At 57.5% G+C, this 26,379-nt stretch overlaps 2 protein-coding genes across 2 annotated transcripts in view; one reads left to right on the forward strand and one right to left on the reverse strand.

The window, feature by feature from the left end:
• HSPG2 (heparan sulfate proteoglycan 2) overlaps positions 1-14,784 on the forward strand; it is a 66,916-nt gene extending 52,132 nt beyond the window's left edge. Inside the window, 27 exon segments of the mRNA XM_029945880.1 lie at positions 49-230; positions 1,208-1,403; positions 1,652-1,831; positions 2,133-2,393; positions 2,574-2,778; positions 3,311-3,408; positions 4,238-4,504; positions 5,039-5,148; positions 5,350-5,497; positions 5,576-5,692; positions 6,326-6,437; positions 7,130-7,274; positions 7,363-7,462; positions 7,618-7,727; positions 7,853-7,961; positions 8,493-8,591; positions 8,927-9,148; positions 9,403-9,647; positions 9,961-10,132; positions 10,224-10,346; positions 10,451-10,507; positions 12,199-12,274; positions 12,371-12,449; positions 12,591-12,661; positions 12,810-12,893; positions 13,232-13,335; positions 13,572-14,784. Coding sequence (XP_029801740.1) covers positions 49-230; positions 1,208-1,403; positions 1,652-1,831; positions 2,133-2,393; positions 2,574-2,778; positions 3,311-3,408; positions 4,238-4,504; positions 5,039-5,148; positions 5,350-5,497; positions 5,576-5,692; positions 6,326-6,437; positions 7,130-7,274; positions 7,363-7,462; positions 7,618-7,727; positions 7,853-7,961; positions 8,493-8,591; positions 8,927-9,148; positions 9,403-9,647; positions 9,961-10,132; positions 10,224-10,346; positions 10,451-10,507; positions 12,199-12,274; positions 12,371-12,449; positions 12,591-12,661; positions 12,810-12,893; positions 13,232-13,335; positions 13,572-13,744 — 3,845 coding nt within the window. The 3' untranslated portion in view covers positions 13,745-14,784.
• Positions 14,154-26,111, reverse strand: LDLRAD2 (low density lipoprotein receptor class A domain containing 2). Its single transcript, XM_029945881.1, is given in 8 exon segments — positions 14,154-14,225; positions 15,292-15,353; positions 15,475-15,642; positions 18,733-18,864; positions 23,070-23,153; positions 23,156-23,381; positions 23,383-23,513; positions 26,045-26,111. Coding segments are annotated over 8 exon segments (942 nt in total).
• Positions 26,112-26,379: the final 268 nt, after the last annotated feature.

Genomic DNA, 26,379 nt, shown 5'->3' on the forward strand with positions numbered 1-26,379 from the left:
GTGGGCAGAGCCTTGCGTGTGTAACAGGGATGTCCTTCCTCTGGGCAGGGCCCCCTACTGTGTCTGTGCTCCCCGAGGGTCCCGTGCGGGTGAAGGTGGGGAAGTCCGTCACCCTGGAGTGTGTCAGTGCTGGGGAGCCCCGCTCTGCAGCCCACTGGACCCGGATTGGCACCCCCACCCGCCTGGAACAGCAGATGTATGGGGTCGTGGACAGCCATACGGTGCTGCAGGTGAGGCAAGGCTTCTACTTCATCTCTGGGTCCGAGGCCCACTCAGGGCTCATCCTTGAACGGATGCTTGGAGGAAAGAGTGGTGAATGGGCAGATGGGTGAATGGATGGAGAGAGAAAGGAGGGCATGCGATAAGTGGTTGGTGGGTAGTTTGGAAGATGGTCAGGAAGAAAGAAGGGAAAAGAAGGGAAGGAAGAAAGAATGGCTAGAAGGATGGATGGATGGCTGGGTTGGTGGGCAGATGGGTAGGTAGATGGGTAGATGAACGGATGAATAGGTGGATGGGTGGGAAGGCGGGTGGATGGATGGATGTGTAGGTGGGTAGATGGGTGGATGGGTAGGTAGATGGGTGGATCAATGGATGTATAAGTTGAATGGGTGGGTAGATAGATGCATAGATGGGTGGGTGAGTGGGGGATGGGCTGGGTGTGGGGAGATGACAGATGGGTAGGTAGATGGATGGATGAATGGATGAATAGGTGGATGGGTGTGTAGATGACTGAGTGGGTGGATGGGTAAGTGGACAGGTAGTTGGGGAATGGATAGGTGGCTTGATGGACAAGTGGATGATGGACTAATGGGATAGATGTTTGAGTGTGAGTCCTCAAGCAGCCACTCAAGCAGGGGAACTAAAGCAAAGGGAGGGGTGCCTGGGTGGCTCAGTCGGTTAAGCGTCAGACTTCGGCTCAGGTCACGATCTCACAGTTCATGGGCTCGAGTTCCATGTCAGGCTCTACGCTGACAGCTCGGAGCCTGGAGCCTGCTTCAGATTCTGTCTTCCTCTCTCTCTGCCCCTCCCCCACTCACTCTCTGTCTCTCTCTCTCTCAAAATAAAATAAAGACATAAAAAAAATTTAAATAAATAAATAAAAACAAAGGGAGGAATAGAGGGAAGAGGTAAAAGCAAGCCAGAGCTGGGGGCTAACGCCAGGCTGCCTGTCAGTGCCCACATAACCAGGGTCCTTGCTTTCTCCCAGATTTCATCTGTGAAACCATCAGATGCAGGCACCTACGTATGCCTGGCTCAGAATGCACTGGGCACAGCACAGAAGCGGGTGGAGGTGATTGTGGACACAGGCACTGTGGCCCCAGGGGCCCCCCAAGTTCAAGTTGAAGAAGCCGAGCTGACCATAGAGGCTGGACACACAGCCACCCTGCGTTGCTCCGCCACAGGTATGGGTGGAGCTGGCACTCTGGAAAGGCAGAGCACTGCTACCTGGGGCCTGGACGGTAGACACAAGAGATCTGAAGATGTCATCATACCCAGGGAGGAGACCTTGCTGCTGCTGGCAGTGATGGCTGAAGTGCCCACTCAGTGACCCCCATAAAGGGACGGGATCACCTGGTCACCTCCTCGCCAGCCTTATCCCCAGTGCATCCCTCGGGCAGCCCAGTGACCTCTGTGATCTTCCACCCCACAGGCAGCCCCACGCCCACCATCCATTGGTCCAAGCTGCGCTCCCCGCTGCCCTGGCAGCACCGGCTGGAAGGTGACACGCTGATCATCCCCCGGGTGGCCCAGCAGGACTCAGGCCAGTACATCTGCAACGCCACTAGCCCTGCCGGGCATGCCGAGGCCACCATCGCCCTGCACGTGGAGAGTAAGGAGCTCATCCGTGCTCGTTGGGCTGTCCTCTCTCCCTGCATGGAGCTCCCCGCCAGGCTATACCCTGGACAGAACCCCAGGGATGCCATCGAGAGGGCCCCATGCACCTCAGGCCCCCCAGGACCTGCCCCAGCCTGAGACCCCATCCGCTCCTGGGACCCTCGATTCCCTCATCCCCAGCCCTCTGCTTCACCATTCAGTGTTCCTGGTCCTCTGGCAAGTCCCCTGGGGCCACCACCTGCTCCCATCCTGACCGCTGCTCTTCCCCGCCCCCACCTCTCCGTCCCCCACCACAGGTCCACCATATGCCACCACGGTCCCGGAGCACACTTCGGTGCGGGCAGGGGAGACGGTGCAGATCCAGTGCCTGGCGCATGGGACACCCCCGCTCACCTTCCACTGGAGCCGTGTGGGTGGCAGCCTCCCTGGGAGGGCGACTGTCCGGAACGAGATGCTGCGCTTTGAGCCCGCAGCCCCCGAGGACTCAGGCCGCTACCGTTGCCGGGTCACCAACAAGGTGGGCTCAGCTGAGGCCTTCGCCCAGGTGCTCGTTCAAGGTAAGCAGAGCAGCCCTGGCTCAGACTGGGCAGAAGGGGCTCCCAGGAAAAGAGCCTCGCCTTGAATGTTAGGATGGGGGTTTTCTGGGTGCTGGGAGGTGGAGGCATCAGGGATCTCTCTCTCTCACACACACACACACACACACACACACACACAAAACCTCGTACGTGTCCCCACAGGCCCCTCTGGCTCCGTCCTGGCCACCGCCATCCCAGGAGGACCCACGCCTGCCGTTCAGGTCACACCTCAGCAGGAGACCAAGAGCATAGGGGCCAGCGTCGAGTTCCACTGTGCCGTGCCCAGTGACCGGGGCACCCAGCTCCGCTGGGTCAAGGAAGGGGGTCAGCTGCCTCCTGGCCACAGTGTGCAGGATGGGGTGCTCCGGTGAGTTGTGGCCGGCGGGGAGGCCAGGCTGAACTTGAGCACGCCCGCCCAAGGTACACGAAGGGACTGTTAGGATGCCTGTCCTGTGGGGCTCAGCATGTCACTTCCATTCTCTGAGCCCAAGTGTTCTCAGCCATCCAGTGCTTTACGTGAGACCAAGTGACATTACCTAAAGCACGTGGGTGGAAGGTCTTCCGTAAACAGGGAGCTCATATTTGCGTCCTTATTATTAGCAGAAAGAGAACAGTCTCTGAGGCCAGATATATACACGTGACCCAGACCTCAGCTCTGGCACTCTGTAGTCAAGCTCTGTGTGATCTTGAGCTCTGAATGGTCTCGTCCTAAAATGGGTGTGGCGACATCTACCTGTCTGCATGCGTGCCTCACTTACCGACCTACCTCACGTGGTTAGTGGGAGACCAGAAGCTTAAACCATGTGCTACTCTCGGATGACTTTGAACCCACACGCCACTACAAAGCGTTCTTGTCGATTGTTTCTATTCACTGATGTCTTACTATTTTTCCTTTACAGAATCCAGAACTTGGACCAGAGCTGCCAAGGGACATATGTTTGCCAGGCCTATGGACCGTGGGGACAGGCCCAGGCCAGTGCCCAGCTGGTTGTCCAAGGTATGATGGTGGCTTCCTCTCCTAAGAACAGAAGATAGTAGGGCACCTGAGTGGCTCAGTCAGTTGAGTGTGTCTAACTCAGTCATGATATCACAGCTCGTGGGTTCGAGCCCCATGTTGGGCTCTGTGCTGACAGCTCAGAGCCTGGAGCCTACTTCAGATTCTGTGTCTCCCTCTCTCTCTATCTCTCTCTCTCTCTGTCGGTCTCAAAAATAATAAACATTGGGGCACCTGTGTCGCTCAGCTAAGTGTCCTACTTCAGCTCAGGTCATGATCTTGCTTTTGTGAGTTCGAGCCCTGTGTCAGGTTCTGTGCTGACAGCTCAGAGCCTGGATCCTGCCTGCTTTGGATTCTGTGTCCCCTTCTTTCTCTGTCTTTCCTCCACTTGCACTGTCTTTCTCTTTCAAAAATGGATAAACATTAAAAAAATTAAAGTAATAATAATAAACATTAACAAGTTTTTTTAAAAGCCTACGACAGAAAGGAAAGGCATAGGGACTCTGTTCCCCAGGGAGCCCCTTAAGTGTCCATGAATTAGACACTTGTTGTGTCTCGCATAGCATAAGGGGTTCGACAAATACCACAAGGGCGGGAGGAAGGGAGATGGATAGGGTTGTGGGTGCTCAGACCAGACAGTGGAAAATGACAGCAGGCATGCAAATGAGTAACCATATATATAGACAAGACCAAACGAGTGAGTGTGCTCCTGAGTGAATGCCCAAGAAAGCCAATGAAAAAGGGCTGAATGCCCGGGGCTGTGCTGCTCACCTCCTCGGGCCGCGCCTGCAGCAGGCCGGCCTCACTCTGCCCTTGCTTCCCACCTCCCCAGCCCTGCCCTCGGTGCTCATCAACATTCGGACGTCCGTGCAGACCGTGGTGGTCGGCCATGCCGTGGAGTTTGAGTGCCTGGCCCTAGGCGACCCCAAGCCTCAGGTGACATGGAGCAAAGTCGGGGGGCGCCTGCGGCCTGGCATCGTGCAGAGCGGGGGCATCGTCAGGATCGCCCACGTGGAGCTGGCCGACGCAGGGCAGTACCGCTGCACCGCCACCAACGCCGCGGGCACCACCCAGTCCCACGTGCTGCTGCTCGTGCAAGGTGAAGGCCGGCAGGGACCTCCACGGGGACAGGGGGCAGGAAGAGGGAGATGGATATGGAGTCCTCAGCCACTGGGGCACCTGCTCTGACGACGGAGACCCACAGGCCAATCTGATGGCAGAGACCACATAAACACAAAACCAACATGAAAGAGTGGAAAAGGGCAGGGGGTGCAAGGCAGACACAAATCTGGGTTGTCTTGAGGCAGCTCCTTTTCACCCCAAACCCTATGACTTGCCCCCAAACTTCCTGATGCACACTGCCCTAGTACCCCCCATCTGAGGTCCCCGAAGGGCTGCACCCTTTCTGCCAGTGTGTGTTGAAGCTTGGGCTGTGGAACCAAACGGACCTGTCCCTGAGCCCTGACTGCCCAGTTCCACACGTGTAACCAGCAGCGAGCCTCATCTGTGAAATGGGGACACAGTGCCTCCCTTCAGGGGTAGTGTGAGGATGAAATGAGTCTGGACACAGGCTGAGCTCTCCAGTGGCGGCTGTCATCAGGTTGATGGCCTGTGTCTCCTTCTCTGCTCTTAGCCTTGCCCCAGATCTCCACGCCCCCAGAGGTGCGGGTGCCTGCTGGCTCTGCAGCCGCCTTCCCCTGCATGGTCTCCGGCTACCCCACTCCTGAGATCACCTGGAGCAAGGTAAGCGGTGGGCAGGGGAGCCATAGGCATGCCTGACAGGCAAGGACCAGGCCTTCACCATCTCAGTGGCCGCAGGACCCAGCCCAGGCCTGGCACAGGGTACAAGCCCAGTGTTTCAGGGTGGGCCTCAGGCAAGACAGGAGACAGGCCCTGTGGAGGTGTGGGCCAAGGCCAGAGTCCCAAGCGTGGGTCCATTTGCAGCTGGACGGTAACCTGCCGCCTGACAGCCGCCTGGAGAACAACATGCTGGTGTTGCCCTCGGTCCGACCTCAGGACGCAGGCACCTACGTCTGCACTGCCACCAACCACCAGGGCAAAGTCAAAGCCTTCGCCCACCTGCAGGTGCCAGGTAAGACAGCACCCTCCAGACTCGTGCCCTGCCTGCTGCCTCGTGGGCATTGTTTCTAGCTACGTTCTCTGCCCACAGAGCGGGTGGTGCCCTACTTCACACAGACCCCCCACTCCTTCCTGCCGCTGCCCACCATCAAAGATGCCTACAGGAAGTTTGAGATCAAGATCACCTTCCGTCCCGACTCAGCCGATGGTGAGCAGGAGAGGGGCTGCTTTGGGATCCCTGGGGCGGGGACCTCTTGGAGTAACTACCATTACTGTCTGAGCCCTGGTGGCCCCCAGTCCTACCCACCTCCCTCAGATCCCAGTCCTGTAACCCCCAGGCCTGGCCTCCGGGCCCCCTCTCGGGCCTCCTCCTGTCTCCATCCCCCACTCTGCAGTACCTCCCACCCCTGCCAGGGCTGCACCCACACCCATTCTCCCGTCCTTGCTTCCTGTTCCTGCCTCTCCTTCTCCTTCCTTCCTTTGTCTCCATCTCTCAGCCTTTCCTCCTCTCTCTCTCTCTCTCTTTCTCCTCCATCTCCTATGGATCTCTGACTTTCACTGTCCAGGCCTCCTTCTCTACACGGGTGAGTCTCTGCCTCCTTCTCCTCCTTCACGTAGGCCCTCCTGTGTGAGTGAAGCAAATTCCATTTCTTTGTAGGGGCTCAGAGCCGGTGTCTGTGTGGGGCACATCCGGAGACAGTGGGAAGGCCCCGGCTGCACAGGGTGTCCGTACAGAGGGAGGGACGGGAGCGAGAGAGTGAAGGGTCACAGGGGCTGGGCGGGCAGGGAGCCCATGGCTGGGGGGCCAGGGGGAGGCCCTTACACGGCCGTGCCCTCCTAGGGATGCTGCTGTACAATGGGCAGAAGGGGATCCCAGGGAGCCCCACCAATCTGGCCAACAGGCACCCTGACTTCATCTCCTTCGGCCTCGTGGGTGGACGGCCTGAGTTCCGGTGAGACCCTCACCCTTCCCATTTACAGGGGAAGGGGGCTGGGGGACTGGATTGCGGGGCTCTGGTCAGGCACACACCTCCCTGGGTTAAGCTGCATGAGGGAGGAAGGAGGAGATGTGGCCTTTGCCCTTGGTGACCACCTGATCTGCCAGAGTGGACCCAGCGTGTCGACCAAGCAGAGGAGGAAGCAGCCTCAGACTTGCGCAAAACTGCGGCAGAGGAAATGCTTGGTGATGCTGAGTGTGTCTTTACTGGGTGGGCCTCCTGCAGACCAGGATTCATTCGTTCATCCACCCAGTAGCGATTTGCTGAACACCGTGCCAGGCACGGACGCAGACAGATTGTGTTCTGGCCATTGGGGAAATATGGATCCCAGCTGGGGAAGACCCAGCCATAGAGGAGGAGAGCAGCAAGGTGACCTCCAGGCCCTGGAGCCAAGGGCAGTTGACCCCCCAGGGGCTGCTCCAGATAAGCTCTGGGGAGCCAAGGGAAGGAGAAGACCTGAGGAAGGGACAGGGAAGTGGCGAGCTGGGCATGGGTGATAGGGTGGGAGGACAGGGCAGGGACAGAAACTAGATCAGAATGACAGGAAACGGAGACATGGCCTCTACCCAGGCCGGGCCCCCCCACCCAGCCCTTCTGACAGGCCCCTTCTGCGCTTTCCCCCTGCCCGGCCCCACCCTGCGGAGCAGGTTTGACGCAGGCTCAGGCATGGCCACCATCCGCCACCCCACACCGCTGGCGCTGGGCCAGTTCCACACCGTGACCCTGCTGCGCAGCCTCACCCAGGGCTCCCTGATTGTGGGCAGCCTGGCCCCAGTCAATGGGACATCTCAGGTGAGGTTCACCCCCTGGACCCTCATTTCCGGCCCCCACCCCACCTCTGCCCAGCCCCTGTCCACCATCCGACTTCTCCACTGCCCAGGGCAAGTTCCAGGGCCTGGACCTAAACGAGGAGCTCTACCTTGGTGGCTACCCCGACTACAGTGCCATCCCCAAGGCGGGGCTGAGCAGCGGCTTCGTAGGTGAGCCCCCTCCCCGCTTCCGTCCCTGGCCCAGCCTCAGCTGGCTGGCGGGCAGAGCCCACGGGAGCCCAGGAGAGCACTGCAGGGTACGGGCTGGGGCTGGGCAGGCCTCCGGGCACTGCCGCCCTTCTCACTGTGCCTGCCTTGCTGCCCAGGCTGTGTCCGGGAGCTGCGCATCCAGGGTGAGGAGATCATCTTCCACGACCTCAACCTTACAGCGCACGGCATCTCCCACTGCCCCACCTGTCGGGACCGGCCCTGCCAGGTAACCCCATGCCACACATGCCACCTAGCTGCCCCTGGCCGCTGCCCACAGCCAGAGCAGACCCCCGTGGGAAGTTGGGGAGAGGCGGGATGTTCCGGGCCTGACTTCTGGGGACGACTTTGCAGAATGGGGGCCAATGTCAGGATTCAGAGAGCAGCAGCTACATGTGCATCTGCCCAGCTGGCTTCACCGGGAGCCGCTGTGAGCACTCCCAGGCCCTGCACTGCCACCCAGGTGTGTGACCTGCCCTTCCGGTTGCTGCCACCCCTGGGTGCTGGCCTCCGCCCATTGCTGCCTCTCCAGATCCACCCACCCCACTGCTAACTGTACTAACCACCCTATGTTGCTCATCCAGGTACTCGCCCCTCCTCCTCCTAGATACTGATTTCCATCTCTGCCACCCCCTTACCCGCTCTGCCCCCACCTCTGCTCCCCGGCGCTCCCCCCAGCCCCTCACCACCCCAGGTACCTACCACCTTCCCATCTCCCACCAAGGCACCCACCCCATTACCTGCCCCCCAGGCATCACCACCCCCGCACTGTTCCCACACTCATTCATTCGCTGCCTCCCGTGTGTCCCCTGTCCAGCCTTCTCGGAGCCCCGCCTCCGCCCCAGCCGTAATCCATTCCTCCTGCCCGGCCGCAGATGCAGCCCTCCCAGGCGAGCCAGGGCCCCCTGGTGCAATAGGTCGGGCTTTGGCATCAGGACCCCACCCTCTCCTGGGCCACCTCAATGTCCTTCTTGCTGGTCCCTGTGTCCCCCAGAGGCCTGTGGGCCCGACGCCACCTGTGTGAACCGGCCTGACGGTCGAGGCTATACCTGCCGCTGCCATCTGGGCCGCTCAGGGCTGAGATGTGAGGAAGGTGAGTAGAGCCAGGCCCGAGACCCCAGGGAACCCCGGAAGGATGGGGACATTCTGAGGCCACCAAGCGCCCTGTGGGCAATAAAATTATTCCAGAGCCACAGGACCTTAAAGGCACCTGGCCAAACCTCTGCCCAGTCTGAATCCCTTACATGAGGGTCCCCGAAGGTCCCCGTCTCTTACCAGAGACTCTTCCAGCCTGGTCTGCAGAGCGCAGGGCCCCGGGCTCCTGTGCTGCAGCTATGACCCAGTTGGTCCTGAGCGCCAAGGTCTGGAGGGGGGTTGGCGAGGGCACCAGTATCCCCACTGCCCCCGGCTGAGCTGTGGCTGCTGCAGGTGTGACAGTGACCACCCCCTCCATGTCGGGCACCGGCTCCTACCTGGCACTGCCCGCCCTCACCAACACACACCACGAGCTGCGTCTGGACGTTGAGTTCAAGCCGCTGGCGCCCGATGGCATCCTACTCTTCAGCGGAGGGAAGAGCGGGCCTGTGGAGGACTTTGTGTCCCTGGCGATGGTGGGCGGCCACCTGGAGTTCCGATATGAGTTAGGGTCAGGTGAGCGCCGGACATGAAATGCATGTGGGCTCTAGATGCCAAGCTCTGTGCCCCCCTCAGCTCCCCCATGCCCCATGGAGGCTCAGAGGAATAACTTAAGAAGTCAGAGCAACCCACGTCCCCGGTTCATTCACCTTCCTTCTCCCCGTGTGTGACTTGCGGCAAGGCCCCTAGACTGTCTCGGGTTTGCCCGAGCCCCTGTAGGTGGGGGCGGGGGGCTCCACGTGTGTCATCCCGCCTGGCGTCCTCCCCAGGGCTGGCCGTGCTGCGGAGCCCCGAGCCGCTGGCCCTGGGCCACTGGCACCGAGCGTCTGCGGAACGTCTCAACAAGGATGGCAGCCTGCGCGTGAACAGCCGACGCCCCGTGCTGCGCTCCTCGCCCGGCAAGAGCCAGGGCCTCAACCTGCACACCCTCCTCTACCTCGGTGGCGTGGAGCCCTCCGTGCGGCTGCCCCCGGCCACCAACGTCAGCGCTCACTTCCGAGGCTGTGTGGGCGAGGTGAGGACTGGAGGGGAGGCGGGGGAGGGGGCAGACCGGCCCCTCTGCAGCGAGCCCAGACGCTCCCCCTCGGGCCTCAGTGCCCTCCTCTGTGAATCGGCGACAATCGAATCGGTGACAATCACGCCTCCTCCTCCGAGGGGCCTCACTGAGCCGTGACCGCACTGATGGTGGTCCTGGCACACAGGAGGGGCTCGCCTTGGGTTCCTCCCTGTCCTGTGCCCGCTCATGCTTCAGCCCGGGTCCCCTGCGGTCCGCGCGGCCACTTTGCCTCTGCCTCCTGCATGCCCAGAGCCCCTCCTCGTCCCCGCAGGTGTCGGTGAACGGAAAGCGGCTAGACTTCACCTACAGCTTCCTGGGCAGCCAGGGCATCGGGCAGTGCTACACCAGCTCCCCGTGTGAGCACCAGCCATGCCAGAACCGTGCCACCTGCATGCCCGCCGGCGAGTACGAGTTCCAGTGCCTGTGCCCTGATGGCTTCAAAGGTGTGAGAGCCCACCCAGTGCGCGCAGCGGGGGCGCAGGGTGGTGGGCGACCCATCCCCCCAACGCCCACTCACTGCGCCCTGACCCACAGGAGACCTCTGTGAGCACGAGGAAAACCCCTGCCAGCTCCACGAGCCCTGTCTGCACGGGGGCACCTGCCAGGGCACCCGCTGCCTCTGTCCCCCCGGCTTCTCAGGCCCACGCTGCCAACAAGGTGACGGTCCTGGCTTCTCCCCACTTCCCTCTCGGGGCCCTCTGGGGCTGCGCATGGTTCCCACAGCATCCGTGCTCACCGCCAGCACCCACCTTTCCTCATAGGCCCTGGACAAGGCATGGCTGAGTCCGATTGGCATCTGGAAGGCAGTGGGGGCAATGGTATGTATTTCCTGTGGCCAGAGAGGCTTGGCTCCTCCCTGGCTTCCGGTCTCAACCCCTCTTCCAGGTACCCCACACCCTCAATTGTGGCCTGGAAGCAGGACAAGCCTCATGTGAGAGGCTCCCTGGGCACAGAGGGACAGGACAAAGATGAGCCCAGCAGCACTGAGCTGGGTCCCACCTTGTATTTACTGGCTCAGTGACCTGGGCCGGGTCCTTGAGCCCCTCTGATCTCAGCTGCCTCCTCTACATTCATGCATTCTGTCAACAAACTATTGTGTGCCCATCCTTGCTCTGGATGTAGTAAATATGAGATGAATAAGGCAAGACCTTCATTCTCCAGGATTCCACAATCTATTTAAAAGTAATCATAATTTTTTTAAAAAAGCAATGATGGTTTCAAAAAAAAATCCATGTTTATTGAACGCTCGCAGACTCTGGGCTAACTGCTCCGTAGATGCCCATGCTCTCACCAGTCACTAACACAGCAGGAGAGGCAGCAGTAGCGGGGGTAAGCGCGTGCAGCCAGGCTGCCTGGACTCAGATCTTAGCCCTGCCCCTGATTAGCTCACTCAACTTTGGATGAGTCACTCAACCTTTCTGTGCCTCAGTTTCCCCATGTGTAAAATAAAGGAAAGTAGCATCCTTCCACAAGGGTTGGATAAAACTTTGTTGTCAGGTAAGATTATTTGGCGTAGTAAAATGCTGAGAATGCTGTCTGGTCCACCGTGGCTACAGGACGTTCGCTTTGGTGAACATTATACCTAAGTCCGAGGATTGTTACAGAGACTCACTGAAATGAAAGGGTGCTCGCAGCTGATCCTGGCACAGAGTAGGTGCTCGGTAAATGTTAGCTGTTATCATCATTTGGTGGAGGGTGGCAAAGTGTCCCCCGCCCCTGTAGGCCCTCAGGGACCAGCACTGGCCTGTGGGACATGTCTGAGCAGGCAGGGCTCAGGATGCTGGAGCCACACACAGTATGGACATTGGGGCCAAAAGGGTCCAAAGCAGGCCTCCCACTTCCCCGGCAAGTCACTCACCCGCCTGAGCCTGCCTTCCCGCCTGCAGGATGGAGGGAACACCAAGATTCTGAACCTTTTGCGTGCCACTGACCTGGGTGACCAGCTGTCCCGGCGTGCTCAGGACTAAGGAGTTTCCCGGCATATGGACTTGCAGAGCTAAAACCAGGACTCAGCAAATAGGGACGATTGGTCACCCTATCTGGACCCTATTGACTACATAAAATAAAATATAGGATTTCAGAGCAAGCCAATTGTACTGAAATAAGGTCATCAAAATATTTAAAACTTTCAGATTTGTAACGTAGGTGCATCTTTATTAACACATTAAATAGCAAGATCTGGTGGTGGCCCTAACAGCTACCGCGGCTTCAACAAGCGTAGACAATGTTCTGAAATATCTTAACAACTGAAATGCAGTAGGGGATCTGTGAGTGACAAATCCCAGGCCCCGCTGCTGCGTGCCTGCTGGCAGGAGCTGCTATGTTTCAGTGAGAAGTGAGGGAAGGGAGAGCGCCAGGGGCTCCCCGCCCACATTCACAGGCCCCTGACTTCTGTCCAGGGCCCCCAGAGCAGCGCACATCTGGGCGGAGGTGGGGGTCCTGGAGCCCACGTGGTGGCCGCTCCGTGCAGGCCAGCAGGTGTCTTTACGGGCCCCACGTTGTCCCGCAGATGCCCCTGGGCAGTACGGAGCCTACTTCCATGATGACGGCTTCCTAGCTCTCCCTGGTCGCATCTTCTCCCGGAGGTGAGATGGGTGCTGGGGAAGGGGGGTGCCTGTGGGTCCAGGGAGGGGAACAGGACTCCGGGACCTCCTCCCCCTCACCTGCCTCTCCACTTACAGCCTGCCCGAGGTGCCGGAGACCATCGAGCTGGAGGTCCGGACCAGCTCGGCCAGCGGCCTCCTGCTGTGGCAGGGCACGGTGAGTGTGGGTGCGGGTCCTAGGGTTCTCAGCCTCCTGGGGGGCAAGGCCGTGAGAGAGAGGCAGGCGGAGGTCACAGCTGTCAGGGGCCTGGGCTCTCTCCAGGCTGGGAACCCTAGCGACCCTCTGCTTCCCGGGCAGGATGTGGGAGAGGCCGGCCACAGCAAGGACTTCATCAGTCTCGGGCTTCAGGACGGGCACCTTGTCTTCAGGTGGGTCCAGACACCTGGCCCTTCCTCCCCCTCCCTGGCCTCCCTCACCCCCTCAGTGGCTTCCCCTCTGCTCCATGCTACGGCCCACGGCACCCCAGCCACACACGCCTGCCCCAGCTCACACTGTCTTCTTGACCTGTGACCACAGCTACCAGCTGGGCAGTGGGGAGGCCCGCCTCGTCTCTGAGGACCCCATCAATGATGGCGAGTGGCATCGGGTGACAGCGCTGCGGTAAGAGAGCCCACCTGGGCACAGGGATGAGGGCCGCCGAGTTCTGCAGTGGGAAGGGCGCCATCCACCATGTGCAGGGAAGCAGGCTTTGAGCTCTGGGAGGCAGAACTTGAAGGCAGGGTCAGGGGAGGGCCCTTGAGCTGGAATAGACTTCCAGGGGGGATGGGGGGGTGGGGGGAAGGCAAGCACCCTGAGTGATGGATGAAAGGCGGGTGGGGTGCTGGGAAGCTGTGTTCGCAGGGCCACATTCGTCCAGTGGGGGAAGGAAAGAGCCCCGAGCGGGGGGCAGGCAGGGGACTCAGAATTGGTGGTGAGCAGCCCGCCCCCATTCACTGCAGAGAGGGCCGGAGAGGCTCCATCCAGGTGGACGGCGAGGAGCTGGTCAGCGGCCAGTCCCCAGGCCCTAACGTGGCTGTCAACACCAAGGGCAGCATCTACATCGGTAAGTGCCGGGCTAGGTGAGGCTCCCTCCTCAGGGCAGGGAGGGACTGGGGCTCCTCAGAGCAAGGACCTGCGGCCTTCCTCGCCGCCCCCCTCCCTGACCCCCCTCCCCCCGGGCTCCTGGAGCTGACAAATCCCCCTCCTCCCCTCCAGGCTCCTGGAGCTCACAAATCCATCCCCCACCCCCCATCCCCAGCTCCTCCAGCTGACAAGCCCTGTCACCTCTCATCCCCGCAGGTGGAGCCCCCGACGTAAGCACGCTGACCGGGGGCAGGTTCTCCACGGGCGTCACCGGCTGTATCAAGAACCTGGTTCTGCACTCTGCCCGGCCCGGCGCCCCACCCCCGCAGCCACTGGACCTGCAGCACCGCGCCCAGGGGGGCGCCAACACGCGCCCCTGCCCCTCGTAGGCGGCCGCCTGCCCTGCACAGACTCCCAGACAGCAGCCCAGCCCCACGGCGTCGAGTATATTATTATTAATATTATTATTATGAATATTTTGTAAGAAACTGAGGCAATGCCACGCTTTGCTGCTACTGCCCTGGGCTGGACTGGAGGATGGGCATGCCACCCCCCCTCCAACACACCTGGGCAAAGCCGCGGGCTGGCAGGTAGGGCGGGCTGGATGGGAGCTGGTGCCTCAGAGGACTACCGGGACTTGGGGCCACACACGGTGGCAATTGGGCTCAGAACTGTCACCACCAATAGAGCCCCTCCTCCCCCTGCCAAGTAGAGCTGGGTTGTCCAGTTCTGCAGCCCTGGGGCAGCCCCCCAAATCCTACAGAGCCAACCGCGGCCTCCAGCCTGGTGCCTCACCAGCTACCTGGAGCAGGGGGCATCGCGATGGGCTTTGCCACCCTCCTCCAGGTGAGGAAAGCTCTTTAATGCCAACTGTGGAACAAAAGGCAGCTCACCCCTGGGCAGGCAACCCCACCCCTGCCGGCCCATGTCCCGGCCCCCTCCACCTCTGCCTGGCCAGCCGGGCCACCTGCCCCTGACAGCCTTCCCCTCCCAATGAGTCCTCCTGGCCCCCCAAACACACCTGCCACCTGCCCTCAGGGGCTGCAAGGGAAAGTCCACCCCACCTCTTACCGGGAGCTGCTATGAGTGGAGCCCAGCACTGAGAGGGTCTCGCCGCCCAGAGCAGGCCACATCCCCCCCACTGATCTGGAAGTGAAGGCCCAGGGGACATGGGGGGAAGAGAGCATCGGTGGTTGAAGAGCTAGTGCCTTGCGTGGGGGATGCCAGGACTCATGGCTGGGAGGGACAGGAAGGGGACATGACAGCCCTGCCCCACCTGTGGGAGCCTGAGGGCCCAACTGGGGGCACGCGCCCTCCCCACCAGCAGCCCACAGATGTGGGATCAGGACGCCTGGCCTCTGTGCCCGAGAAGGGACCCTCCTGTGGTCTTTGTCTTGATCTTTCTTAATAAACGGTGCTATCCCCGCCAGAGCAGTCTCCTGCGCCTGATTGCGGCTTGACTTGGTGGTGCCTGAGTGGGGGCTGCGGAGGGGCGGGGCGGGCGAGGTCTGGGAGTGGAGCGGGCCCCTGCTCCTTGGCCTTCACGGATCCAGCAGAGTGCCAGCAGCTGCCAGAGTTATAGGGCTGGAAACTCCCTTGCGCCTCATGACAACCACGTGGGGCAGGGAGCCTCCCATTTTCCAGAGGAGCAGACTGAGTCTGAGGGTTAGGTAACCTGCCCAAGGTCATCTGGCCCTCCAGAGGTTGGGTAGAACCCTAGGCCTGTCTGACCCCAGAGCCCACCCTCCTTTCTCTGAAGCCACAGCCTCTAGGGATGCCCTCCCTGCCCCTGCAAGGCCGGCCTGCTCATCTGCAGGCCCCCAGGAGCCACCTGGCCAAGACGCGTGTAACAGACTGCGCAGCTGGGACAGAGGCCGAGGGCACCAGCCCGCCTGGCCCGCCAGCTGGAAGAGCAGCAGCACCAGCTGAGACCCACGAGGACGCCAGCAGGGGCCAGGACCAGCAAGGAGACCAGCGCCGCGCCCTGCAGCGGGGGGCCTGCAGAAGGAAAGATGGAGTCCGCTCAGGCCTCAGCCTGGGCATGCTGCCCTGTTCCTGTCACCTACAGAGGGACAAGTGTGACCTTGGTGGGAGGAACGGAATGGGGGGAACCACGTACCTCCCAGAGAGGCTGCTGTATCCCACTGTTCAGGGGCCCGGCCTTCCGGGGGCCTCCCCTCGGCTCCCCTTTGGAGGGAGCCTGCAGACCCAAGAGCTGGGGAGAGCGTCAGGGGCTTGGAGGTGTGGCCAGCCGTACCCACTGCCTGGCTGGGCACCAGAGAGGGACCTGCAGCAGCAAATAAGAGAGTAAGGCACAGAACTTTCAAGGGCGTGCCTTGGTCTCACTGAATCCTCTCTAAACTGAGTTTGTTACTATTAGTATTTCCATTTTATTTTATTTTTTTATGTTTTATTTATTTTTGAGAGAGAGAGAGAGAGAGAGAGAGAGAGGGAGACAGCGTGAGCAGGGGAGGGTCAGAGAGAGAGGAAGACACAGAATTCAAAGACATGCTCCAAGCTCTGAGCTGTCAGCACAGAGCCCGATGCAGGGCTCAAACCCACGAACTTTGAGATCATGACCTGAGCCAAAGTCGGACCCTTAACCGACTGAGACACCCAGATGCCCCATAGTATTTCCATTTTAAAGATAAGGGAAGTGAGGCACAGAGAGGTTAAGTCGCTGGTCGAGATCACAGAGCAGTAATAGGGGAGAGATAGGGGAGGAGTTGAGCTCACAGTCCAGCTCCAGCACCTGGGATTGACCAATGGAGCCACTTCCCAAAAAGGAGGGTGTATCAGGGCGCCTGGATGGCTCAGTCAGTTAAGTGTCCGACTTCGGTTCAGGTCATGATCTCTCAGTCTATGAGTTTGAGCCCTGCATCGAGCTCTGTGCTGACAGCTCAGAGCCTGAAGCCTGCTTCGGATTCTGTATCTCCCTCTCTCCCTGCCCCTTCCCCACTCATTCTCTCTCAAAAATGAATAAATTTTAAAAAAGAAAGAAAGAAAAGGAGGAGTATGTATCTGTCTCGAGCATTTTCTGGGCACCAAGCACTGTGCTGGGTGCTGAGTTCTTTTTCTTACAGCATTTCACTTAGTTCATGACAGCTCTGAGACCTTAGGTTTATCATCCCCATGTTACAGATTAGGAAACTGAGGCACAGAGAGTTCATTCTTCCACTCCATTTGACTACTATTTATTGAGCATCTACGGCCCCCCAGGCATTGCCCTAGGGATGGGAGAATCCCGAAGTGTGTGAAATAGACAAACTCATCTTAGGGTGCAGAGACATAGCACAAATGACGTCATGTCACGTGGAGAGGTGTATGGAGACAGTGAGAGGGCAGGCCGGCTAGGGTCAGGGTTCTTTTCTTTTTCACGGTGGTGAAATGTACACCATGAGAAATCATTGTACACCTTGCTTAAGCGGACGGTTCAGTGGTGTGAGCACAATCCCATGTTGGTCCACCATCACCACAGTCCCCACACTGCCTTCATCGTGCCAAACTGAAACTGTCCCCTCGGGAACACTGACTCCCCCTCCCCCTCCCTCCAGCCCCCTGACGGCCACCATTCTTTCTGTCTCTGCAGTTTGGCTACTCAGGGTGCCTTGTATAAGTGGAATCCTGGTATTTATCCTTTCGCGTGGGCTTATTTCATTTCACACCGTGTCCTCAAGCTTCACTCCTGTGTTGTATGTTTATGCGTGTGTCTGAATCTCCTTCCTTTTCAGGACTGAATAATACTCCGTTGTGTGGACATGTCATAGTTTATTCATCCATTCACCTGTCGGGGGACAGAGGGTGCTAGGTTAAATAAAGGGGCCAGGAAGGAACTCACTAAGACAGTTTAGCAGAGACCCACAGGAGGCCAAGGTAAACCCCTGAAAAAGCTTCAGGGCAGAGACAGCTCAGCCCAGGCCAGAAGGCAGGACGGGAAGGAAGCTGGGAAGGAAGCTGGGGGCCCGCATGCAGGAGGGGAGGGAGCCAAAGGGAGGTGGGGAAGGCCCAGAGGAGCCGCAGAACAAAAGGAACGGGGACTATGGGCTTTGCAGGGCTTTCTTCTGCCGACACATGAGGCATGTGGAGGGTTCTGAGCGCCGGAGTAATGTGGGCTAAGTGTTTTCAAAGGCCCCCGTGGTGTGTGGCCCACAGAGTGACTTCTTGCAAAGAGGACAGTACAGAAAGGGGAGGCCGGAAATGCGACAGTGGAGAAACCTTACAATCACGACCTGGTGCCGGCAGTATGTGCTCTGGAGAGAGGGTGACGAAGAGGACACTTGGCCCCGGGGTCTTCCTCCTGACAGCCCATAACTCCAGTCTCATCATGAGAAGAACATCAAATTCTGATGATGTGGGCTGAGAGGAAAGGAGGGCAGGTGACAGCAGGGGACGCTGGTGAAGAGTAGGGAGGAAGAGGGCTGTGCCTCAGGTGTTCAGTTTGGGGCAAGTTTGAGACTCCACCTACACCGCCACTCGGAGAGATTGAGTAGGGAGGTGGGTGTGTAACTGGAGTTCAAAGATAGTCCTGCTGGCAGTGTAATATAAAGGCGAGAGATGGGTGTGGGGAAGGCTGGAGGAAAGGAGGGTGTAGGAATAAGGCCTGGGGCACAAAGCACAGAGTGTCAGGGAGATAATGAGGAACCTGCAAAGTAGACTAAGAAGTAGCTTGGCAGATAAGTGTTTGGGGTCCTGGGAAGTGGACTTCACCCTTCAGCTAAGCTGGGTTTTTTTGCAGTAAACAACCTGTTCAACAGTACATGGCAGCCCTGTCTGCAGGATGTGGCACCTTAGATTTGCAGGAAGGATCTTCCTGGGTGATCTATTTTGGTCCCCCCTGTCCACAGAGGTCATTCCTGGTTATGTTACTCCCTGAGTCTATGACTTTGGGCAAGTCATTTCTCCTCCCTAGGCCTCAGTGTCCCCATGTGTAAAAGGTGAAAGATTTATACAATCTGAAGAGAAACCAGAGTATGAGTTTTTCCATATGTAAAATGCGGGAGTCAGACTGCATCAATGGTTTCCAAAGTAAGTCTTGCAGGTCCAACTCAGGCCCCTTGGCGGGACAGCAGCCAGCCAGGGCCTGGGCCTCCATGTCCAGCTAAATGGAGCATCTCTACTTTTGATGGTTTGGGTCTCTAGGCAAAATTCCACTTAGGAAAAGCTTCTACCACTAAAATATCAGCAGGATGAGATCGTCTGCAGCGTCACTCTGGCTCTCCCTTGCTCTGGTCCTCAGGTGCTCCCATCTACACAGATTCCTCACCTTATTCTCTTCCGCCATGCCCCTGCCTCCGGCCTCCCCGCTGAGGCCCTGCCCCAGGGAAGGCCAGTCAGCCCCAGCTGGGTCAGCAGGGCCCAGGTGGCGCCCATCACCGACCTCTGCAGCTGGCCGGTGGCCAGGACGCCCGGTCACTACCATCGCCACAGTTGTCCACGCCCCAGCAATCGTACACCAGGCTCGAGGGGATGCACCTGCCGCTCCGACAGCGGAAGTAGGCACCACAGGATCCTGGGGCCAAGAGGAGAGGCAGGAGATGAGGGCCGGGAGCCCGCCCGTGACTCAAAGGGATGTGCAGCCCTGCAGTGAGGGAACGAGGGAACGTGGGAGCTTCGAGCAGGAGAGAGCATGGGTGGCCATTTCATGGGAGACAGGTGCATGGTCACAAGGACGATGCCGAGGGCTAACGTTTCTTGAGTCCCCATTGCATGCCGGGCATGGTTCTAAGGACCCCGCTCACACACTAGCCCATCAACTTCTCACAATAACCCCGGGGGATAAACACTGTTACTAAGCCCATTTTAGGGATGAGAAGACAGGTCCAGGGAGGTCAGGTCATGTGACCAAGGCTACACAGCCTGTATCTAAGTAGCAGAGTAGGAACTCAGCTCCATGCTCATAAACACTGGCGCACTGTGGGTGTGCGGATGTGTCTGCACATGTGAGTGCAGCCTGAGCACTCCCTGCAGGTCCTCACTCACGGCGGTGTGGCCCTCGCCCTCAGTTCTGCCTCGCCTTCTCTCCCCCCAGGGCTCATTCCCTTCAGGTCTACACTCAGGCGCTACCTTCCCTAAGCTCCACGTGACAACAGCAGGCCACCCAGTGCTCTGACCCTCCTTGTCCTGATCTCCGTCCCGCTGAAGCACTCACCGCCTCCGCGGAACATGGATTCACTTGATTATTTGTTTCTGGCCTGTCTCCCCCACCATAACGTCAGCTCAGGGGAGGCGCGGACTTCTCTAGTGTTCTCTGCTGTACCCCTACAGCCTGGAACCAGGCCTGCTCCAGTAACCTTCGTTGAATGAGTGCGTATGCACGCAGGTGGCAAACTGTCTGACTCGATGCATGGAGTGTGCAGAAAGGTTGGCTTACCCAGCATCCTGTTTTGTGGAGAAAAGCTAATTCTGACCAACACCAGGGCTCAGGGATGGGCGGGGGAGTTGGAGCATTCCATTTCCTGGCCGTGGGACTGGACACGTGATTCACACGACTAATCCGAGTTGCCCTGGAACTTTTGCTAGAACCGTTAAGAAAAATGCTCGCTCTCTATTTCATTGGAGTTAGAGCTGTAATGGTGACCATGGACTTGGAGCCGCAGGGTCATCTTGCTGCCCGAGATGGAGGCCAAACAGACTCCGCAATGCAAAGACAGAGAAGGGGCACCTGAGTGGCTCGGTTGCTTGAGCGTCTGGCTTCAGCTCAGGTCATGACCTCACGGTTCATGGGTTGGAGCCCATGGGTTTGTTGGGCTCTGTGCTGACAGCTAGCTCAGAGCCTGGAGCCTGCTTTGGATTCTGTGTCTCTTTCTCTCTCTGCCCCTGCCCTGTTCATGCTCTGTCTCTCTCTGTCTCTCAAAAATAAATAAAGTGCAAAAAAAATTTTTTTTAAATACAGAAAAGAGACAGAGCCCAGGTGCCATTACTTAAACTGCTGGATCCAGCTATACCTGAACCAACACCTTAATATCCCAGTTATAGCCCCAACTTTGGCTAAACCAAGTTGAGCTGGGTTTCTTTCATCTACAAATGAAAGTGAATAATAAATAGATAGATAGATAGATAGATAGATAGATAGATAGATAGATAGATCTAAGAGTGACTGTCTATGAAAGAAAACACAAATAGTAGTGTGGTTGTGAATGGGTGAGTGTCAGTGTAAGAGGGTGTGCATGGACCAGATAGGGTGTACCTGCAAATCTGAGTGCCTGGGACTGTGTATGTGGCCTCAGGATGTGACATGAGCCTTTCTTCATTCAGATGACAAGACTGATCTAAGGAAGCCAAAGCTGTGCCACCTGCTTTGGGAGTCCAATCCTGCTAAACACAGAGCAGCTGCAACATCCCTGAGCCCGTGGCTGACAGTTGCACCTTGTAAGAAGGCAAGGCCACGGGGAGAAAGAGGGAAGCCAGGGGTTAATTCTCAGTCATCCAATGACTGCTGTTTACAAAACAAGGTCATAGGCCCCTGGGCATGCTATGGCCTGCAGGAGCCAGAAAGGGGACCCCAGGCACCATGGTCTTGTCCCTAAGGATTTAGAGTTCAAATTTCAGGGTGTTCAACTTCGGCTCAGGTCATGATCTCATAGTTTGTGGGTTCGAGCCCTGCGTCAGGCTCTGTGCTAACAGCTAGGTCAGAGCCCTGGAGCCTGCTTCAGATTCTGTATCTCCCTCGCTCTCTGACCCTCCCCTGCTTGTGCTGTCTCTCTCTGTCTCTCAAAAATAAATAAAAAACATTAAAAAAAAAGGCTCATGAGTTCAAGCCCTGCATCGGCCTCTTTGCTGTCAGCACAGAGCCTGCTTCAGATTCTCTGTCCCCCTCTTTCTGTCCCTCCCCGACTCTCTCTCTTTCTCTCTCAAAGATAAATGAACATTAAAAAACTAGAGTACAAATTTCATATAGTTTCTCCCAGAGCCAGATACTCTAACGGGGAAGAGAGAATTTCAAATAGAAAATCAGACCAGGTGTAAGGCCAGGGAAGAAGGGTGGGCCTGGAGCACACTGACTATTGGTTTGGGCTTGGGTCATGATCTCATGGTTTATGAGTTCGAGCCCCACCCCACGTCAGGCTCTGTGCTGACAGCTCGGGGCCTGGAGCCTGCTTCCGGTTCTGTGTCTCCTTCTCTCTCTGCCCCTCCCCCTCTCATGCTCTGTCACTCTCTGTATCAAAAATAAATAAAACATTAAAAAAATTTAAAAACAAACAAACAAACCCTCCAGCCTGGGTATTTTGCCAGAGTTGACAATAACGCTTCTCTGTGGTTTTGACTCCTCTGAGCTTTGGCCACTCACCTGCTCACCATCACTGGACACAGCCTCTGCTGAGACATAAGTGTCTCAAATTTGCGGGGAGCCTGTCAGGACTAAGGCCTTGAACTCAGTTTGGGCAAGAGGACACGCTCTAGCCGTTAAAGCCCAGCTGCTCCACATGTGAGCAGGGAGGCCGGGTGCTTCCCTTAACCCCCGGGGCCTGTTTCTGTCCATAAACACTAGGACAAGAAGACCAGCATGGTGTTGCTGGGAGGAATAGACAGACCTGGCCCGAAGAGGGCAAAGGCAACGCTTAATAAGTTACTGCTGGGGCGCCTGGGTGGCTCAGTCAGTTGAGCATCTGGCTTCTGCTCAGGTCATGATCTCATGGTTCGTGGGTTCGAGTCCCGCATTGGTCTCTGTGCTAACAGGTCAGATCCCGGAGCCTGTCTTTGGATTCTGTGTCTCCCTCTCTCTCTGACCCTCCCCTGCTCACGCTCTTCCTCTCTCAAAAATAAACAAAACATTAAAATTTTAAAAAAGTTACTGTTAATTAACATCAGTTCCCTTTCCTTGCTGAAGTGGCATCTGTCGCTCACAGTCACCAGAGTTCTAATGGCCCCTCTGCAATCATCTGAAGGGCTGACCCAGGACAGAAGAGTCTGTGTGAACTTGAGTGTGTTGAGTTACATCTAAGTGTGCAAAGTGGTACTGTGTGTGAGGTATGATATGAACCATATGTGTGCATGTGAGGTATGTGGGTTGTGTGTTGCAATGTGTGAGGCACATAGGTGTGTGAGGTGTGTAAATGAGTGCAAAGTTGTGGGTTGTATGCACATGTACAATGTGTGTGAGTGTGGGTGTTGGGTGTGAGATGTGTGAATGTGGGGTCATGTGAATGAGTGTGCAGTGTGTTAGGTGTAAGGCGTATGAGTGTGCAGGGTATGTGAGTGTGGTTGTTGGTGTGAGGTGTTGGGATTGTGTGAGTGTGTGTGCAGTGTGTGGGTGTGGGGTCGTGTGAGTGAATATGCAGGGTGCATGAGTGTGGGTGTTAGGTGTGAAGTGTGTGAGTGGGGGTCATGTGAATGAGCGTGCAGGGTATGTGAATGTTGGGGGTTCGGTGTGGGGTATGAGATGGATGGGAGCCGGGTGGGAGTGAGAATTGTGAGCAGGTGAGTATGTGTGTGTCAGGGCCAGGTAGGAGGTCTGCTCCACATGTCCCTGGAAGGCGGGTTTCTGGGGTGGCTCTTTGGGTCTGGAGTGGCCCTTACAGTGCGAGCCACGCTGGGAGCCTGGCCGCCAGTCCCCCTCCCCACCATCCTCCTAGGCCCCCGCCCACCCAGAAGCCCCGCCCCGCCCCTAGACCCCGCCCTCATCTTCTTGCGCCGCAGGTGCTGTCCCAGTGGCCCCCCCGACCCGCAGCCGCCCCCAGCTTGGAGGACCGCGTCCCGGCCACAGCCCCTACCCACCTAACCGGAAAGAGGTGACTTCGCCCACAAAGTCCACGCGGGGCTGGCGGCCTCTGGTGAGCAGGCGGAGGCACAGGAAGGGCCGGAGGACACCACCGGGGCGGGGATGGTCAGGCCGCAGAGAGGGTCCCCCAGCGCCCGGGGCGCCCCCGGCGGGCCCTCGTAGAACTGCAGGTAGGACCCGGGGGCGCACGGGTCGGCGGGGGCCGGGGAGGAGGCGTTGGGCGCCGGGGGCACTGGGGGCGCCCGCGGCGCCGCGGCCAAGCTGTAGACCAGGAAGAAGCGGAACTGGAAGCGGATCCTGTCGCCGGGGGGCCGCCGCCTGCATCCAGAGCCCGCAGTCGGTGTCCGGGGCCACGAAGTAGAACCTGCGCGAGGCGGAGTGCGAGCGCAGCAGCAGCCCGTCCCCCTGCCACGTCTGCCCGCCGAGCTCCACCAGGTCGGCTGCAGGGAGAGGCACGGATTCTGGAACCCCACGGCCTGCTTCTGAGCCCGCCCGCCGTGTGACCCCAAGTAAGTCATTCACCCTCAGTTTCCTCATCGGTAAATGGAATGATTTGCGCGACATCAGAATTTTTGTGAGGATTAAATAATTCAGGTCCTCAAGCTCTTATTCTTTTTTTTTTTAATTTTTTCTGTTTTTATTTATTTTTGAAAGACAGAGAGAGACAGCGCGAGTAGGGGAAGGTCAGAGAGAGAGGGGGAGACACAGAATCTGAAACCGGCTCCAGGCTCTGAGCTGGCTGTTAGCACAGAGCCCTACGCGGGACTCTAACCCATGAACTGTGAGATCATGACCTGAGCCGAAGCTGGGCCCCCAACTGACTGAGCCACCCAGGCGCCCCTCTTTTTTTTTTTAAGTTTATTTATTTTGAGAGAGAGAGACAAAGCATGAGTTGGGGAGGGGGAGAGAGACAGAGAGACAGAGACAGAGAGCTAGAGAGCGAGCTCTGTCAGCGCAGAGCCCGAAGCAGGGCTGGAACTCAGGAGCTTTGAGATCCTGATGTGAGTTTAATCAACTGAGCCACCCAGGCGCCCCTCAGTCTCTTATTTGAAAACTCCAGGATGTGTTTCAGAATTTTCCAGATTTTCGGAAGATAAGGCAGTGTATATGCAGACATTATGTTGCAGACCTCCATTTCCCAGAGCAGTTGTAGGAACATAACCCTACGCAGGGCAAATTAAGACAAGAAACAGCCCCCTGTCAGTTCAAGTCAGGAAATCCCAGTAAATTAGTTAAGGAATTTTGGTTTTCAGAGCTTTTCATATTTTGGAATTGAAACTAAAGAGCTGTGGACATGTAAGAGTTCTGTGCTCAGGACAGGGCGTGGCATTTCAAGAGAGATACCCAAGTGTTCGCTATTGTTAGGAGGATGGAGCAGACACAGCCTTTCCCTGCTGCTTCTTGCTAGAAGAATCTTAATATCTCTCAGCTGCCAGGGAGCACTGTACCAGCCCTCCTGGTCATTGTCCCAAACCAGATTTTGTAATCCTAATTCTACCTGTAGGGTTTAGGGATTGGTGTGTGACCTGATTTTGGCCAATGAGATTGGAGAAGTTTGCTGAGGGCTCCTGAGAAAGGATTTCCTCTCTGATTTATTTATTTTTTTTTAATGTTTTATTTATTTTTGATACAGAGTGAGACAGAGCATGAGAGGGGGAGGGGCAGAGAGAGAAGGAGACACAGAACCGGAAGCAGGCTCCAGGCTCTGAGCTAGCTGTCAGCACAGAGCCTGATGCGGGGCTCGAACTCACGAAGGTGAGATCTGACCTGAGCTGAAGCCGGAGGCTTAACCGACTGAGCCATCCAGGCGCCCCTCCTCTCTGATTTAAAAAAAGTGGGGGAGGGGGACATGGGTGGCTCAGTTGGTTAAGTCTGACTTCGGCTCAGGTCATGATCTCATGGTTTGCGGGTGCTGACAGCCCAGAGCCTGGAGCCTGCTTCAGATTCTGTGTCTCCCTCTTTCTCTGCTCCTCCCCCTGGCTCTCTGGCTCTCTCAGAATTAAGTGAACATTAAAAAAAAAAAGAAAAGAAAAGGGAGAGTCGTGTGATGGGGACCCTCTTTCTTCTTGTTTGTGAAAGCAGTTGATTGGGAATGCAACAGCCAGCGCTGCAGCAGCCATTTTGCAAAGCTGAAGTCATAAGAATTCTGGAGCATCACTGACACAGTTAGCTGCTAAATTAACCATTTCTGGAATTATCTATGGCCACTTTTCTTAAGTGAAATAACAGATGTCCTTGTAAGGACATTGGTTTGGTGTCTGTTACATCCCAAAACATCCTCACTGGTACAGAGTTGTTCTGAGGATTAAATGAGATAATGCCTAAATAATCAAACCAGCTCTGAGTTTTGTGAGGATAGAGGAGAGGAGGTGGCTTTTCTGGTGCGTGGCAGGGGCACGGGTGGGTCTCGAGGACCAGTCAGGACGTGGGTCTTTGGGGAAGAAATTCACCATCGGGGCTCTGGATGTGGGAGCATTTTCTCAAATCCGTAGGGACCTAGTAAAGCCAGGCACACGGGAGAGGAGGGAGTTTTCAAGAGTGAGTGAATTGAGCACCTTCTATGTGCCAGGTGCTAAGTGTGCTGCACACTTATCTCATATGCACAATAATAGTCCCTTAAGGGGCCCTCACTCCCCTTTTACTGCTGAAGACACCGAGAGGTGAAACAGTGATCTCTAGGGTGGAAATGTGAGGAGAGGCGGTGAGAGCCTGAACACAGGGTGTCTGACCTCAAAGCCCATGGTGTTGTCCATTGCCCCCCTCCCACATGTACCCCAGACCCCCGCTTCTGGGTGGCTTGGAGTTCCAGCCTTCCAGAGAGACTTAGGGTGGGCTTGGCGGGGGGCGGGGGGGTCCCAAGCAAGACCAGGCAGAGGGGTTCCCGGCTCCTCCAAGTCAAGGGGTCCCAGCCCGTCTTGGGGAAACACAGTGGTAGGACCCTGCCTTCCTCGGCCACGCCCATCATGCTAGCCTGTGTCCAGGGCAGCCGCCGCCAGCAGGAGCAGCGTTTGGGGCCGCTGCAGGGGACGGGCCTCCATCCAGGGCCTGCAGAATCTTCAGTCTGGGGTCTTTGGGGAGACCGGGGCGTGGGGGCCTGGCTGAGCTAGCAGAGAGGCTGGCAGGACGCAAGGAGCAAGGGGAGGTAAGGCCACCAGCTCTTTGGTCTCTTCACAGTGATCTTGGTGTTCCAGATCCTTCTTCATATCAGGATTTGTGTCCAGGGTTGCCATGGAGATTTGGGGGCTGGGGGTGGGGCCTGGGGAAAGAAGGCGGGGCAGATGTCTGCTTACCCCATGCCAGACAGGA

The sequence above is a fragment of the Suricata suricatta genome, chromosome 8 (assembly GCF_006229205.1).
Source record: "Suricata suricatta isolate VVHF042 chromosome 8, meerkat_22Aug2017_6uvM2_HiC, whole genome shotgun sequence".
Lineage (NCBI taxonomy): Eukaryota > Metazoa > Chordata > Mammalia > Carnivora > Herpestidae > Suricata > Suricata suricatta.